This window comes from Elgaria multicarinata, chromosome 15 (assembly GCF_023053635.1).
Source record: "Elgaria multicarinata webbii isolate HBS135686 ecotype San Diego chromosome 15, rElgMul1.1.pri, whole genome shotgun sequence".
NCBI classification, from domain to species: domain Eukaryota; kingdom Metazoa; phylum Chordata; class Lepidosauria; order Squamata; family Anguidae; genus Elgaria; species Elgaria multicarinata.
In genome coordinates this window covers 24,239,835-24,257,854 of record NC_086185.1, presented here as the reverse complement: position 1 = coordinate 24,257,854, position 18,020 = coordinate 24,239,835, and the positions used below count along the sequence as shown (strand labels likewise).

Genomic DNA, 18,020 nt, shown 5'->3' with positions numbered 1-18,020 from the left:
CATACCACACTGGCCATCCCTCCACATTCTGCAAGTTCACCAGGCACTGCCTGCACATGCCAAGAACATAATCTCACTTTGGGGTCACAACAGTGTTAAAAAAAATGAAAGCTAAGGTTTTTGGGTGTTGAATTTTGTACCCAATAAATGTATGTGTGTGTGTGTGTGAAAGAGAGACTGAACAGTGGAATCTACAGCCCAGCAAAAGCATTGGCTTTTCCCACACTCAGCTCAATAGACAACCTAAAATCCATGATACAAGAAATCAACACGTATCATACAATCCATGATACACTTTATTTTTGTGAGGAATCCTTCAGTGTAAAGAGAGTTGCCTCCTCTCCTGGGAATGGCAAGTACACATTTGCTTATTATTACCTATAATGTATAGTATTTACAATGGTGAAGCAGCTAACAGCAATTGGCTGAGATGATGAGGTGTCACGGAACATTCATAAATATTCGGGTAGCTTAGGAAACAACTCCTTTAAAATCAGAATGTACGCGATACAGCATTGGTAAGGGAAAGTAAAATGTGTATGTGATTAAAAACCTCACACAGACCCTAGTGAATGGAGTTGTGTAGGGACAGGTTGAGTGGGCAGAGGTCTTAGGAGATATGGAATTTGAAAGCAGGAAGACAGCTGGTAGAGTGCATGAAAGAGAGGGATAAAATATTCAGCATGCTGAAGAACTGGAAATGGAGGGTAACACAGCTAGAAAAGACAATTAAGCAAGTAAAGCTCCACCCAATATTCAGCTCCAGATGACCCCCAAACTCAAAACCAGAAACCATGCTGTGAATAGGAAGAACAGGTTGCTTACCTGTAACTGTGGTTCTTCGAGTGGTCATCTGTGCAGTCACACATATGAGTATATGTATGTATATATATATATTGTGTAATGCACAGAGACCACGATGAAGAAGAACAGGTTGCTTACCTGTAACTTTGGTTCTTCGAGTGGTCATCTGTGCAGTCACACAATATATATATATTATACTCATATGTGTGATGCACAGAGACCACGATGAAGAACCACAAAATCTAGGTTGGAATCCAGTTGAGATGCATTCTGTAAGCATATATAATCAGTTCTACCCCTCTCTGAGACATTGGTAACTTGCCAAGGGAAGCCAGTCCTTGGAAGAAAAATGCAACTCCCAAGGGACATGGGGGCCTTTTCTTCTACACCCTGTCTTTAGTTGTGCCGGTTGTATTTTTCCCACTCCCTCAGCTTTCCTAATCCTACGGAGCCACTGTCCAGATGTGTGGGAAACAAAATCACAAAGTGGTATTCAGACACTCTGGGACTGTTTCAGGAAGCTGAATAAGGTATGGTCTATGAAGAGCCCTGTTGAGTAGAGCCAAAGGCCTATATCTAGTCCAGCATTCTTCTCACACAGTGGCCAACCAGCTGTTGACCAGGGACCAACAAAGCAGAACACGGTGCAATAGCACCCTCCCACCCATGTTCCCCAGTAACTGGTGCACACAGGCTTACTGCCTCAGACACTGGAGGTAGCACACAACCATCAGGGCTAGTAGCCGTTGATAGCCTTCTTCGTCAGGAATTGATACTGGCAGTTTTATTCTCAGTTCCTTTTCTTACAATGCATAACATGGAGTTTGCCTTCTTTACAGCTGCTGCACACTGGGTGGACATTTTCATTGAGCTGTCCACCACAACCCCAAGATCTCTTTCTTGTTCGGTCACTGCCAGCTCAGATCCCACCAGCTCAGAACCTGAAGTTGCATTTCTTTGCCCCAATATGCATCACCTTACACTTGCTTACATTGAACTGCATCTGCCATTCGGATGACCACTCTCCCAGCTTAGAGAGATCCCTTTGGAGCTCCTCACAATCCCTTTGAGTTTTAACAACTTTAAATAATTTGGTGTTATCAGCAAATTTGGCCACTTCACTGCTCAATCCTAATTCCAGATCATTTATGGACAAGTTGAAAAGAATTGGTCCTAATTCCAATCCCAGTGGGATCCCACTATTTATTTCTCTCTATCAGGAGAATTGACCACTTATTCCTCCTATCTGCTTTCTGTAAAGCTAACTGAGCTGTAATTTCCCAGATCCCCTCTGGATCCCTTTTTAAAAATTGGTGTTACATTGGCCATCTTCCAGTCCTCTAGTACAGAGGCTGAGCTTAGGGACATGTTGCATATTTTTGTTAGAAGGTCCACAATTTCATATTTGAGAACTCTAGGATGTATACCATCCAGGCCGGGTGATTTATTTGCTTTCAATTTGTCAATAAAGCTGAGGATTCCATCTTTTGTCACCACTATTTGCCTTAGTTCCTCAGACTCTCTTCCTGAAAACATAAGTTCAGGTATAGGCATCTGTCCTGTATCTTCTGCAGTGAACACCAATGCAAAGAATTCATTCAACTTCTCTGCAATCTCCCTAACCTCCTTTATTACTCCCTTAACTCTGTTGTCATCCAACTGTCCAATTTCTTCTGTAATTTCTTTCTGTAATTTCTAAATGAGAAATGAATATCACACCATGCCAGGGATTCAAAGAAACAACTGATCCCAGGCCTGAGAAGAGCCGCCTGTGGAGAAAAGCCATCTTTGGGGCTTGGGAGAAGGATGGGAGGACGTTGTGTGCTGGTTTTCAGGTGGTGATCAGATCTTGCGATAAGTGCCATTAGCATGTTTGACGGGCGGGATGGGGAGAGAGAAGAGAAAGTTCCAGCCCTTCCCCTCACCCTAGCCCACTCTCCTAATTCTCCTTTAACCATTTCATTTCTCCCGTGGGACTCCCAAAGTGGGGCAGTAAGATTTGGAGGTAGAAATCTGTCAGAGAAGAAAGTTGCTCCGTTTCTCCACCCTCCAGTACCATCCCCCCCCCCCAGACATTGCAGTAGGGGCAGGGGGGAGGGAAATCGAGGACAATTAATTTCAGGCAGATGATATTTCGAAGCATTCTGTTTGAGTTGGTGGGAAAGTTCTGTTTGTGGTGGTAGACCTGTGATGACAGCCAGTGACATCGGAAGGCCATCTCTTGATATAACCCTGAAGCCCAGGATATATGCTGGGCCACAGATTCCTACTCTCTCAGAGAAAGAGAAAGAATTCAGGGCAGTTGACCACTTTCAAACATTACAGTGGCTTGGATATTGATGGTTTTTATGGTGGTGTTTTGTGATCAGTTAATTACAAGTGGCCATTGCTAAGGGTGAATGCAGCAAACCATTAACCAAGTGGTAATTTACCATCATGTGCAAGTAGGCACATGGTAAACTGACCATCATTATTATTCTGCCAAGTTATGACTTCTCTGCATCTCTGGATTTTGGATTAAGTGGTAACTGAGTGGTAACTGTAAGATTACCCTCAACACTTGACAGCACAGTACAGTGAACTGGTTACATGCACGCTATGGTCTTTTACCACGTGTGTGGAATGATATTCACCCTACATGGTTAAATGTTACATGTACAAAGATCTCAAGGGGCTGAGACAGGCCTCTCCCACTTCTTCCTGGTATTTGTGAAAAATGAAGCAATACAGAAAGGCAGTTTACAGATCTCTTTCCATTGATCCAAATCATATTAAAGCAATAAATGGAGCACAGAACATGAGGAGGAGGCCAGAGCTGTAGGAGAGGAAGGTGACAGTGCCATCGGTTGTGCATTGATTTCATTGCTCACCTGAAGAAGTGACACAATCTCTTGGAGAATCTGTTTATTCTATTTATTTAAAATTATTTTATGGCAGCCTTTCAGGGTAGAACCCTCTCATAAGATAAGAAGGGAAGTTGGAGAGAAGAGCATGCAGAAAAGAAGCTGTTAGATGAAGCTGTGTGTGAACACAGGAGCACCGCAATGGTTCAATCCCCACTGCTTCCTGGATATTTCTCAATCAGAAAGAATATGTCTTTTGCTTTGAAGACATGATGGAAACTCACTTCCCTGAGCAGATAAAAGAGAGTTAACAATAACACTGCAATCTACGAAAGTTCTTTTGTATTGCAAAAGACAGAGGTTCTTATGACATGTTGTGAGGGATGGCCTTTTCAGTGAAATGGACTCGCAATGGCATCCAGAATCAACTTCTGATTTCCATTCTCCCTCATTCTCAAAACAAGAGAATTACCTTCAGCAGCTCTTTTGAAAAAGACTTTGCAGCTCCCACAGGTCACAACCCCATAGTGGCATCCAGAAGCTTCATCCGCACAGATCAAGCATGTCTTCTGTGGCTGGATGTAATAGTCAATGGGCAGGATGTGGTCCCTGGCAGAATCCACCCTGTGAAGGCAAAAGAGAAAGAAGGACACGCATCAGCAGATGCAGGTCATCCATAACAACCTCTGGACAGAGAGTAGCATGCTGTCAGACGCCAAGATTTACAGTAACATAACGTTCACAGACTTAGCAGTGATCACAGTGGGTGGATGGAGCTGCTGGACCAGGCCTGCCCAGCCCGTGCACCCCACAAGATGAACGCAGCCCAGCAGCCATGTATGGTAGCCCTCAAAGGAGCCAGGACATGATCAAATCTCATGTCTGTGTTGTCCACTAATTAAATCCATTTACCTGTTTATTTTACAATAGTTTATATGCTGTTTGGAATCATAACAGTTCTCAAAGCAGTTCACAGTATTAAAATCAGACTTATAGGCAGATCAGGGCCGGATCTACACTACTGTTTTAAAGCGCTTTAAAGCACTTTATAACAGCTTTGACAACTGTATATGGAGTGTGTCCTGGGCCCCAACAGTTGTCAAAACTGTTATAAAGCACTTTAAAGCAACTCCGCAAGTAGGATTACACTGGATCAGTTTCAGTTGGTGAGTACCGAGGATGTGGACAAGCTGCTTGGACGAGTAAGGAAGACAACTTGCCCTCTCGATCCCTGTCCCTCATAGCTGGTCGTCCAGGGAGGAAATGCAGTTAGACAACAACTAAAGCATATTATTAATGCATCACTCAGAGAGGGGAGTTCTCCATCATGCCTAAAAGAGGCAGTAGTATGGCTACTTTTAAAAAAGCCCTCCCTGGACCTTAATAATTACAGACCAGTATCAAATCTTCCATTTTGGGGCAAAGCTTCTGAGCAAATATGAGTTCTCTGTCTATGATGACAAATTAATCTCCATTAAAACAGTATTTGAAATACAATCTATCATTGGCACTGGCCATTTCCCTCATAAAAAAATACAGTTTTCAAATTTCCACTTTTTTTGTATAGCTCTTACATAAACTCAATTATATAACCCCCATCAGGCAACATTGATCATTTTGGTGTCAGAAGGATGATATTTTCCATTAAGCCTTTTGCACAGTGCTCCAGACACCATGCCCTACTGTAACTCAGCCTAAATACCTACCCCCAACACAACTGCATATTCTTCCCCTGTTCACCTTGCAGCCCCCTACCCCCACCCACGCCAGTCCCCTTCCTCTCTTATTTTCCCAATGCTGGATTTCAGATTGTAAGCTCCCTGAGCAGAACCTACCCACAAACCAAGACAGCAAGAAGAGGTAATAGTAATTAAACAGGATGTAATCCCCTGCTCAAAAGTTTAAAATTCTTTAGATGAAGACATTAGTGAGAGCGGATTGGAATTGATGGAGCAAAGAAAACCACAGAAATTACTATCTCCATACATTAGAAACATCACTCCCCCTTTAGTATTGAAAAAAAAACCTCAATTGGCTTTCATAAACTATCCAGAGCCATATGGCTTTGTGACACAGCTCCAACGGAAACTTTATCACATTCAACAGGCAAAAGACTTCTTAAAAGAAGAGGACATTCAGAGAACATTTTCTACAATTATTTGACAGCTAGAGCCCTTTAGAGATGAGGAGCTTATTCTGGCATCAGAGGATAGAAGTCACAAGAGTCTTTGGTTATTTAACACCTTACCCCCGATTTGAAGACCCACTAAATCAAGTGGTGATTGTACTGTTGTTGTTGTTTATTTTATGCAAAGGCCGTCGGCCAAAAGCAATAAACTTGACTGACTTCCTGAAAATGACTGAAAGACTTTAGTTGAAATATCATGCAGGTAATTCTCCTATCCAAATCTATGTTCTCATCTAGCACAGTATTGGTTCTTGCAATCAATATGTATATGAATTGGCTAACAAAATATATAAATCTTAAGATGCATTTAAATGCGTACTAAGTCAAGACTTCGGTTACAATTCCCATTTTTTTTAGGAGGCAATGACAACTCCGTGTCATTGCAATACGGTATTTTCCGTTCAAATTTGTTGACACCAGACAAATACCATTTGCAAATAGTTTAAGTATTGCAAATTGTGCCTTATTAGACAAATGGGGCAGCATGCCAAAGCATGGTCCACAAGATAAGGGGGAGGCTGGCAAGACTTCCTACGTTCATCACTGCGTTGCATTTAGGTGAAAGCCAGGAGAAAATGGCACACAGATTGAGCATTTGAATTGAGAACAGTCAAATATGAACTACACACACACACACATAGGTGCACACTGTTTGTTAGTTTGTGTGTCAGCTATACATTTAGCTGCTGAAACATTGTGGAGCCTCCTGTCATCTTCAAGTGTAATATTCTCCCTGCTTCCCAACAAGGATTATAAAGATACAAAGAGGCAAAATAGCAATGTCAGACTCATCCAGCCTGTTTCATTGCTCGCAGATCTTCTGTAAACCAAGGGGAGTTACGGGCTCCAGAACACCGGTCTGGGCACTCGGGACCAATTGTATCAATGGACTTTCCCACCTCACCATTCCATAGTGAGACCAAGGCCTTGACCTAATCGCCAGCCCTATCAGCCGGGAAATGCCCCAGAGATCTGACGAAGCTTCTCTTACTGGCTCTCCAAGCCACGGCCTCTTCCCCTTCCTCCCCAGTCCTGTCACTAATAAGTACTCCAACAGCCACTGGGACTCCAGTCCAGCCCACTATCATCATCCATCAACAGCAGGAGCACATCTCCTTACAGGCAGAAACAGAGGAAGGTTGGAGCTGCGTTTCCTGTGGCAACTGGATGAAACAAGTACGTGGGGAAGGAGGGACCCCAGAACAGCGAGCCAGAAGGCAGGCTGGCCTGATCAACACATGTGTGTATTTGTGATCTAAATCATGCTACGGTATGCAGGCTCAGAGGGAATACGACCTTCAGCCTGCTGTTTGGCATGGTGGCTGGTGCTTCCACAGTTGCTGCCAGGTTGGTCCAGGCAAGTCTGAAGATTTCTATCCCTATCATTCAACTTCCTGTTGGGTTTATACACCATGCAAGAAACAGACCATCCCCACCATAAGGAGCTAAGCATCACTTGTGTGGTTTGCAAGCATATTAGTCACACGCCTAGAAGCATTTGCTACATTACCAATCCAAGTATCTGAAAGGACCCCCACCCCACCCCCACTCTGCCTTGGCTCTCTGACCCATTTACAGGTATAAGGCCAGGTATCTGTGTGACTTGTAAATACACCACAAAGCTGAAGCACACAGAAGGGAGACTGTATGGAGACCCAGATCAGCATGGGAGGAACGAATGGCAGAAGTTGTGGCGACCATAACAGAAAAGGTATGTTTAAAGACGGTCTTAGAATTTGCTCAGTCACATGTGACAATGAGCTCATATCGCTGAACTGTTTTGCTACACATTTCACCACACATCTGTGCCTGACATGTAGGGGGAAATCTGTCCTTCTTAGAAGGTTGGTACAGATGACCAAGAGACTCATTTCCTCTGTGAACAGAAATTCGAAGAGTGCTCCATGCGTTCACATGGCCAGTGGGGGAACACAACACACCAAGCTTAGCAAAACCACATTCCCTCATACTGTAATTCCCGGATGCTCTATCTGAGCCCTAAGCATGAGGGACTCTTATGCTGAGGGAGACAAAGAGCCCTTCAAACTGTAGCAGGCACAGAAATGACCTTTCAAATGGTATCACCCTTGCCAGGCCTTGCCTTACTTGGTGGCACCTGAATTAGCAATCATTAACTCATCTATGGCATGTGAAAGACAAGCCTTTGCCTCCATCACCTGCCAATACACATATCCAGAGTGCTTTTTTTCTCAAGCACTGCCCCCACCCCACACCCCAAGAGTTCACTGAATGCTTGGGAGCTGCCAAAATTGAGTACGGGAAACAGCACACTAGAACAGACACTTTTTAAAACTTTTGTAATGCGCCCAGAGAGCTTCGGCTATGGGGTGGTATATAAATTAAATAAATAAATAAATAAATAAATGCCTTTCGTGAATTCAGAACGAGTAGCAAGCTGTCATATGTCCCCTTCAACACGTGTTGGCAAATTGACACGGGACACCCCATCAGTGAGATTTTTTTCATTCAAGCAAATCTCACGGTGAAAAGCTTAATGATTTCACACTTCAAACATACTTAAAAGCTGATAGATGGTCAGGAAGCTTTAGGCTCTAAGATAGCATACAGTCAAAACGCTATTTACTACAATAAGAACTTGGTTTCTCAGTTGTCACCTCAATGGTTTTAAAAATGGGTTCTAAACCTGACCAAGGGAGGGGAAATGATATGATCTTTCAGGCAATCACAATGGGGAATTCTTGAAATATTTAACAAACCATAGCATGGGAGCTAGTTTAAAAGCAGCCACATGTTGGGAAGTCAGGGAACATCACTAGAGCTTAAACAAGGTAAAAATCTATTCTTGTTCACATACTTTGCCCTTTTTTACACCATACAGGTGTAGAGGGAGGGAGGGGGTGATCCCGGACTTACTTACTTCACATTGTTCCAGTTTGTATTTTGATTCCATGTTGTTTTCTATGAAAAATATATGTTTATCCCCATTAGGTATTTTGATTTGTAGATGATCCCTAAGATTCTCCAATGAGGGGGCGGAGCTTGACGGCCATGGTGCTGGTAAGGTTTTTTTAATTCTCTAACCGGCTTCGCCGGGAAAATCAATTATCTCTTTTTAAAAGGGCATAAATCTCAAAGCAACACAATGGAAAAGGACTATGAATATTAAGTGTTGAAGTTGCTGATATGGTGTAAAGTTTAAAGGACGTCTAAAGTGAGATTTTTTAAAGCGACGGGAGGAACGTCTCTGTTTATGCTCAGCTATCTCGTCTCTGTGGAAAACGAAACTAACTGCCTCACGGCAGTTAATGGTCTGTTTTTGTTAGAGACGTGGATCTGATTTATGGCGAATCTCACTTTTTACTGGAAAGCGAAGAGCTGTGAAACACTGGCTATTTAGAGTGGAAGTAACTCAGAAACAGTTTGACTGAAGGACGGTGTGCTAATTGAATCGAGGGGGGGGAGGTGCTTTAGCAGCGTTTGGAGGGGAGACGGATGTCTGCTGATTCGGGACTTTGTTTATGTTTGTTTCGGTCTCCCCCAGTGAATGCTGATTTGATGTGTGGAGGAATTCCCCCTGCCCCAAAGAAGAAAGAGTGATTAAGTATTGGAGCACAGAGAGATAAAAACAGACTGCTAAGAAGGGGAGATTTATGCCCCATGTCTGATATCAAAAGAAGGATTAAAAAAGAAATAGCAAAAGTTAAGTGGTCAAAAAAAAAACGACCCAGTAATCATAATCTCCCCCATTTGGAAGAATCAGTTTCAGAAGAAGAACAGGAAAGCACAGACCCAGCTATAGAAGAAAACATGGCCGAAGGTGGAAAAGCAGCTGGCAGTCAGCCAGCCACTTTAGCTGAAATTAAAGCTGTTATTGCAGAAAACAACACAATCATTTTTTAAAAAATGGATCAGCAAACGGAAAGCTTTAAAGAACAGATGCGTGTGTTAGCTGATAAGATTTCGCAGCACGATAAAGCTATAAAGGATTTGGAGGCGGGAGCAGACCTGATCCAGAAGAAACAAGAGGCTTTTGAAAATTTGACTAATGTGCGGTTCCAAGACCACAAATTAAGGCTGATAGCGGCAGAAGATCAAAATCGCCGTTCAACGCTTCGAATAAAACATTTAATTCAAACGCAAGGAGAAAATTTGAGAGAAATCATCCTGAATTGGTTTAAAGAGTTGATGCCTGATTTGCAAATGGAAGAAAGTGAAATTGATCGAGTTCATAGAGTGGGGGGGGGGCAAAATTACAAAGGGGCTACTAGAGATATTTTGGTGAAATTCGGTAATTATTATAAAAAAGAGCAAATCATGAAGAAACTGAGATCTATGGCCCAGCTACAGTATAAAGGCAAATCAGTGCAAATATATAATGATCTTTGTCAACACACATTGAATTGGAGGCGCAGCGTCAAGCCAATAACTGAAATATTAGTGAAGAAAAAAATTACATATTCGTGGGGTTATCCTGTTTTTTAAGATTTACATATGGAGGGGAGGAGCACAAAGTAACCTCTCTGGATCAGGGTAAGGAGTTGTTGAAGAGTTTGGGTCTGTATGAGGATGCAAGTGTGGTTGGAACAGGTGGGGGGAGAAATGAGGCTGGGACATCTGGGGTGTAATAGAAATGTTAACTGTATTATGAGATAATTGTAGATAGAAATATTAAGCATAGAAACCTTGCCGGCCAGGCGCAGCACTGCCTCCCCCCCTCCCCCTAGAGTAGATGGCTGGAGTATTAGGCTTACGGGGATTTGGGGGGGGGAAGAGGTGGGGAGAGGGGAGGGGGGAAGGGGGGATGGTAGGGGGTAGAGTAAGGGGTTTGAGGGTTATATTATGGTGTTTGTGTTTTTATGTATGTGAATTTGAGTTTCAGAGCACAAGGGATCGAAAGAGAATCCAAAAGGGTGAATATGGATAAAAGAATAAAAGTATCAACACTCAATGTTAAAGGTTTGGGGGCAGTCGTGAAAAGGAGAATAGAACAAATGTTTAATAAGGAAGGATCTGACATAATAATGATGCAAGAAACACATCAGGGCTTCGATAATGTAAATATGATAAAATTAAAGTGGCTAGTTTATTATGAAAAGTCATTGGGGACCTCAAAAAAAAATGGAGTGGCCACTTTGATTTAAAAAAAAAGTGGATTTATTTTAGAAGCCATAAAAAAGGATGATAGTGGTAGATATCTTATGATAAAAGGTAAAATTGAAGGAAAGGTATATACATTAATTAATGTTTATGCCCCAAATGAGAGACATAGAGAGTTCTTTATAAAATTATTTAAAGAAATCGAAGAATTTAAGGAGGGGTATGTTATCTTAGCTGGGGATTTTAATATGGTGATGGATAACAGATGGGACAGGTCGAACCCCACTAATGTTGAAAAGAGGAATAATATCACTATATTGAATAAGTTAGTAAAAGAAAATGATTATGTGGATTCTTGGCGTTTACTTAATGGGGTTAAGCCTGGGTTTTCTTATTACTCCCCAGTTCATCATACATACTCCAGGATAGATCATATATTTGTCTCAAAAGATTTTGCAACTAAGATTTGTAAAATGGATATGGGGGTAATAAAGGTAACTGATCACGCATTGCTAAGTTTAGAATTTGCAATAAAGAAGAATTACAAGGAGGCGTATAGATGGAAATTGAATACAAAAATATTGAAATATAATAAAGTGGTAGAAAAAATTCAGAAGGAATTGTCAGAGTCATCGGAAATTAATGAAAAGGGAGGAACAGTTGGGTCAGTCGTTTGGGACACCATTGAAGGCTGTAGTAAGAGGAATTTGTATTAGAGAAATGTGCAGTTTAAAAAGACAACAATATGCAGAGCAGGAGAAGCTAGAGACAGAAATTAGAAGTTTGGAGGAAGAATATTGGCAGGGTAAAAATAAATATAAATTAATAGAAATACAAGCTAAGAAGAAACAATTAGAAAATTTAAATTTAGAGGAGGTTCAAAAAAATTTAATATATATGAAAAGGGAGTATTTTGAAAATAGCAATAGGAATTCCAGATTGCTTGCCAGGCTCACAGAAAAGGAAAAAGGGAGAAATGGGATAGAAGCATTGAAGGATAATCAAGGGAATTATTGTTATACAATGAAGGACAAAATAAAAAAAATTCAGAAATTTTATCAGGAATTATATAAGGGTAAAGAAATTCAAAAAGAGAAGCTGGAGGAATATATTGGAAGGTATATAAAGAAGGGAATAAAAACAGTACATAAAGAGCAAATGGAGAAGGTAATAACTCAAAGAGAAGTTGAAGATGTAATTGATAATTTGAAAGTGGGTAAATCACCGGGAGCAGATGGTTTAGGATCAGAATATTATAAAGTTTTTAAAGAGTTTTTAGTTCCGAAATTAGTGAAACTTTATAATGCTATATTATTAGGAGAGAAGACACCAGAATCATGGGAACATTCATTGATAATATTAATTCCAAAACCAGATAAAGATTTGACTATTCCCGATTCATATAGACCTATCTCATTAATAAATCAAGATGCTAAAAAAATTTCATCTATTTTAGCTAAACGGTTAAATAAATTTATAGCAGAATATATAGGAGAAGATCAATGTGGATTTGTGACAGGAAGGCAGATGCATAGTTTAGTGGGAAGAGTTTTAAACGCAATACATGCAATAAAGAAATCAAATATTAAGGCAGGAATTTTGGCATTGGATAGTTTTAAGGCCTTTGATTGTGTGAGCTGGCAGGCACTAAAGGTTATTGTAGATAAAATGGGATTTGGAAATAAATTTAAAACTATAATAGAACAGTTATATTCCCAAAATACAGCTGTAGTGGTGGTAAACGATGGACTCACTGAAAAGATACGACTAGCCAGAGGTACAAGACAAGGATGTCCGCTCTCGCCGGTCCTGTTTGTAATGGTTATGGAAGTATTGGCGAATGCATTAAGGGATGATGGAGGGATAGAAGGAATTGGAGAGGTAAGGGAAATAAAACTGAATATGTTTGCGGATGATACCTTACTGACTATTAAGAACCCAATAAGAAAAATAGCTAGAATTAAATCTCAATTGAGAGAATTTGAAGAAGCTACAGGGTTAAGAATAAATTGGTCCAAATCAGAGATGATTTTGTTTAATTATACTAAGAAGGAAGAAAAGGAATGGGAACATAAGGGAATAGAAATGAGAGTTAAGGAGGAGATTAAATATTTGGGAATTAAAATTACAAAAAACTTAAGATAATTTAGAAAAGGAGAATTTAATGAGATTAAAGAAAGAGGTAATAGAAAAATTGGAAAAATATAAAAGATTAAATCTATCTTGGTTTGGAAGAATAGCACTAATAAAAATGAAGATTTTAGCTAAAATTAATTTTGTGTTTAGGATGTTACCAATAAAAATTTCAGAAATTGAGATAAAAAGTTGGCAAAATATTATTAATAAATATTGTAACGGAGGAAAGAAAGCGAGGGTAAATAAGAATAAATGGCATTTAAGCCAAAAAAAGGGAGGATTGGGTCTCCCAAATATAAAATTATACTATGTAGCAAATAGATTAAGACATATTGTAGAAGCAATTATAGGAGTAGGAGATCTATATTGGATGGAGGATAAAACTACAAGTAATGTGGAGATGAGCTTGGAAAATGTCTTTTTCAAGGAAGGAGGGAGAAAATGGATTGAAAGTATAGATAATCCACTCCTGAGGTCTCAATGGGAAATTTGGAGTAAATTTAAAGGGAAGCTGCTTCCGAGCAACTCTCCCTTATCACCGGTAATAATGTTAAAGAATTTCCCAGAGGAACTGAAAGGTAGATTAAGTAAAATATTAAAAGAGAAAAACAAATTGAAATTAAAGGATTGGTTAAGAGATATAAATACAAGAGAAGATATGGAAGATTTGTTAAAGGAGAAAAAATTATCTTGGTTAGAGTATGGGCAATTAGACCAATGGAATAAAAAGTGGATTAAAGATAATAGAGTTTGTAGAGAAATGACGAAGTTTGAAGAGTTAATAGTAAATAAGGAAAAAGGTAAAGGAGGGAATTATAGTTTTAAAAGGGTTAATGAGCGAAATATATAAAATATTGTTAGAAAAAGGGCTAATGGATAGCTCAGGAAAAATGGTATGGGAGACAGATTTGAAGGTACAAATAGGGCGACAGAGCTGGGAGGGACTGTGGAAACAAAGAGTGTTGAGAAGTATGTCAGTGAGAATAAAAGAGAATTATTTTAAAATTTTGTGGAGGTGGTACCTAACCCCGATTAGATTGAATAAGATAAATGATCAGCATTCGGCAAATTGTTGGAGAGGTTGTGGGGAAAAAGGAACGTATTTACATATGTGGTGGGAATGCAAATATGTACAAAGATTATGGAAGATGGTGTTTTTTGAAATTGAAGAAATAGTGGGAATGAAAATAGAACAAACACCAAATATTGCATTACTGTCACTATTTGAAGATATAAAATGTGGAAAAGAAACTAAAGAGTTGATATCGAGTTTGCTGACTGCAGCACGATTGATGGTAGCTAGGAACTGGAAGATTCAAGGGGAATACCTTATTGAAGAATGGTATAAAGAAGTATGGGATATAGCTATTAATTATAAACTGACTTGTAATATTAAGTGGAGAAAAGGTATAACTAAAATAAATGAGTTTGAAGGAATCTGGAAACAGTTCCTAATATTTGTGTTTACTAAGGGAAGTGGGAAACCGCCAGCAGAAGAAATGATAAGATTTTGGAATCAGGAATAGGTCCTGAGGTGGAGGGTGCACTTTTATGTTAAGAATGATTATGTTATGGTATGATATTTTATAGTTAATATTTACTCAATACATATGTATTCAACATTTATTCAACATGTATGTAGTAGTTGTTTGATGTTTTCTTTATTGTAATGTTGTATGTCTAATTAATGTGGAAAACTAATAAAAAAATAAAATAAAAAAAAAAGATTCTCCAATGATTTCCTATGGCCATTTGGAATGAACCAATGCATTTCAATTTCTTTCACTGTTATGCTACATTTTTCATCCTGCATGCTTTGTTCTGACCATCAATAAACAATCTTTATATTACTTTTTGACAGAATTTGTAAATGTCTAGCAGAGGGTTGTGAGTGTGCAGGTGAGTAATGAAGAAAGGACACTGATAGCTTATGAATGGGGAACGTGTGAAGGGGAGAGTTCAGAGAAGAAAGGCAGTTCAGCAAACCACTGGGGATCATTGCTCCTTGCCAGCTGGGAGTCCTCAGCAGCTGGGATAGTGTTGTTTCAAACTGCAAGATTGTCAAGGGTCGGTCACGAGCACCCATAGAGACCAGTCTGAAGTACAGAGAACCAGGTGCTGTGTGTGTGTGTGTGTGTGTGTGTCTTTGTTTCAAGAACAACCTGCTCAAGCAGGTTGTTTCTGCTCTCCTATGTATACATCAAACATCAACTTCCCAGCTGCCCCAATTACTTAATTCTGTTTCACCACCACCACCAGCCTGGTGAGCTTCCTGCAAATCTCCCAAGACCAAGACCAGCATCCTGACACAACACTTTGAGATTGACATTTGGCAGCTTTCAGTCCTTAAGACCAAATTCTAGGAGAATAGGCATGTAGCTGCCAAGAGATTTTCAATTTGTGTTTTATAAGTTGTTTACACAACTTCAGGGCAAAACGCACTTTGAACAAACTGTGTTCTCAATTATGGTGAGCGTAGTACTTTTACCTGAGCAACAGCATAAGATTACACCACAGCATTTCACCACTCAGTTGCACAATACTAAAGGCTCCATCACACCTACATATTTGTCCTGGTCTTACCTCAAATTACCCCACTTCATTTCCATAGCATATGAAAGCTTGCAAACTTACACCTGTATGCTTGTACGTCCGTAGTGCGTTGATGTTAGCCCAACAGGGTTCACTATCACCTCCTTGTTTTTGCCATCACCTCCACCCATTGATCTCCTTTGTACCTTCTCCTACAGTTCATTGGTCGGTGGTAGTTGGACACTGTGCCCTCCCCTCCCTACGTTGTTATTCCCTGTTGCCTAGGCTATGGCTGTTCCCCTCACCCTGCCTGGAGGCTTTGGAGCATGAACATAGTAACATCAGATGAAGGCTTCTTATCTTTGAGTAAACCCCATTGAACAGAGAGACTTACTTCTGAGTAAACAGAAATGAGACCTCAGCAGTAAGCATGGGCTTGCAGAGCACTTCTTTCCAGTTTGCTGTTTTAAGACTTTAAAAAGAAAGCTTCTGAGTGGCCACATTATTAAAAGAAGGGCTGTGCATAGACCCCCCCAATTCGCTTCGGATCCCAATTCGGACCTTCCAAATCGAGCTGATTCGCAATGGATTGATTCAGACCCAGTCCACCTCACCTCTGAATCTGAATTGAGATTTCGATATCCAAATCATTCAGGTTTTTTTTTTTTCATTTTCCCCATAGACTTGCATAAGAAAAAATAAACGCCTGTAACGTTTTTATTTTTCAACATAGAAATATGAAAGTTGATGATCTTACAGATGCCCTGAAGGTGCTCATGTGTGCCAAATTTCAGACACATCTGTGCAGTGGTTTTCCTGTCATCCACTCCTAAAAAAGTGATTTTTCAGGCAAACCAGCCAAAGCAAAGTACTATAACTTTCTCATTTTTCATGAGACAAGCATGAACCTTGGTAACCTTACAGATGCCTTGGAGATGCTCATGTGTACCAAATTTCAGACACATCTGTGCAGTGGTTTTCCTGCTCAAAATGTGATTTTTCAGGCTAACCAGTCAAAGCAAAGTGCCATAACTTTCTCATTTTTATGAGACAAACATAAAAGTTGGTGACCTTACAGATGCTCTGGAACTGCTAATGTGTACCAAATTTCAGACACATATGTGTAGTGAAATTTCTGTAATCTAGTGCTAAAAATGCATTTTTTCAAGGAAACAAAGCAGCCACTCAAAGCAAAGAGCAATTTGAGAAGGTGTGCAATCACGTTCACACTATCTCTTCCCTAATCTCTCTGTGTTTTTGAAGTTAAAATCTCCCCTACTTGAGTTTTCTTTTGTGTGTTCTGAAGCTAACACATCCCTGAGGCCCTTCCATTCAGACAAGAAACAGGGAAATAGGCTGCCTGCAATACACACATTCCGTGGCTGGGAGCAATATTTATTTATTTATTTATTACATATATATCCCACCTTTTTTCCTCCAAGGAACCCAAGGTGGCAACCCTGTGAGGTAGGTTGGGCTGAGAGTATGTGACTCGCCCAAAATCACCCAGTGGGTTTCCATGGATGAGTGGGGACTTTAAACCAGATCTCTCGACTCCCAGTAAAACACCTTAGCCACTACACCTCAGAAATAGAGTCAAACCAGCCCTGCAAGGTGGGACCAGGCAGGTAATAGTGGAGAAGTGTGTAGGTGCTGAGGCAGGCCGGTAGAGAGGCAGATTTTACCCGGAATTTACCCAGTTGCAGACACAAAAACAATCTATGGTCAAAGTCTCTACATTTCCAAGCTTGCCATGTGATCCAAGGAAGAAAAAATCCCAAAGTGTTCAACAAAAATGAACATTTTAAAAATGTGCATAAAAGAAATATGATTTACTCAAAGGAAGAGAAATGCATAGATTCTAAAAATGCAGGTTCTCCTAAGAGAGGGGCAAACACAGTTTTTGTGTTTCAGTACATAGGCATGTGAAGCACATTTCATTAGGGTGTGATTCAGTTACATATTTATATTTAAAGGCAATCATTTATTGAATGCTCAGTCATAAAGGATATAATTTTTATTCATTTATTTATTAAGCACTGTAAACACTGATGCTCTACTCTGCGTTCAGCTTCCTGGCTGTGGGAGGACCATTGCAGGGGTGGGGAATGAGGAGATGGTGACACTGGCTGGAGGAGGGGCTTATGAAACCAAATGCACAGTTACAAGATGGGGGACACTTGGCTCAGCAATACTAAAAAAGAGAAGGATCTTGGAATTGTTGTAGATCGCAAGCTGAATATGAGCCAACAGTGCGATATGGCTGTAAGAAAGGCAAAAGCTATTCTGTCAGTGTGCAGGGCAAAGCAGTACATTCATAAGGACTACCAGCTAGCCCAGCTAGCTAGCCCCTGTGTGAACAGATTGCTTTACCCTTGGTGTAAACCTGAAAGCCCACGGCCAAGGCAAACACATTTGGCATCATGAACAGGATCAAC

At 40.3% G+C, this 18,020-nt stretch overlaps 1 protein-coding gene across 1 annotated transcript in view; it reads right to left on the bottom strand.

The window, feature by feature from the left end:
- LOC134409362 (androgen receptor-like) overlaps positions 1-18,020 on the bottom strand; it is a 102,716-nt gene that overhangs the window by 55,812 nt on the left and 28,884 nt on the right. Inside the window, exon 2 of the mRNA XM_063142075.1 lies at positions 4,120-4,271. Within this exon, the coding sequence (XP_062998145.1) occupies positions 4,120-4,271 (152 nt within the window). The remainder of the gene's footprint in view (positions 1-4,119; positions 4,272-18,020) is intronic.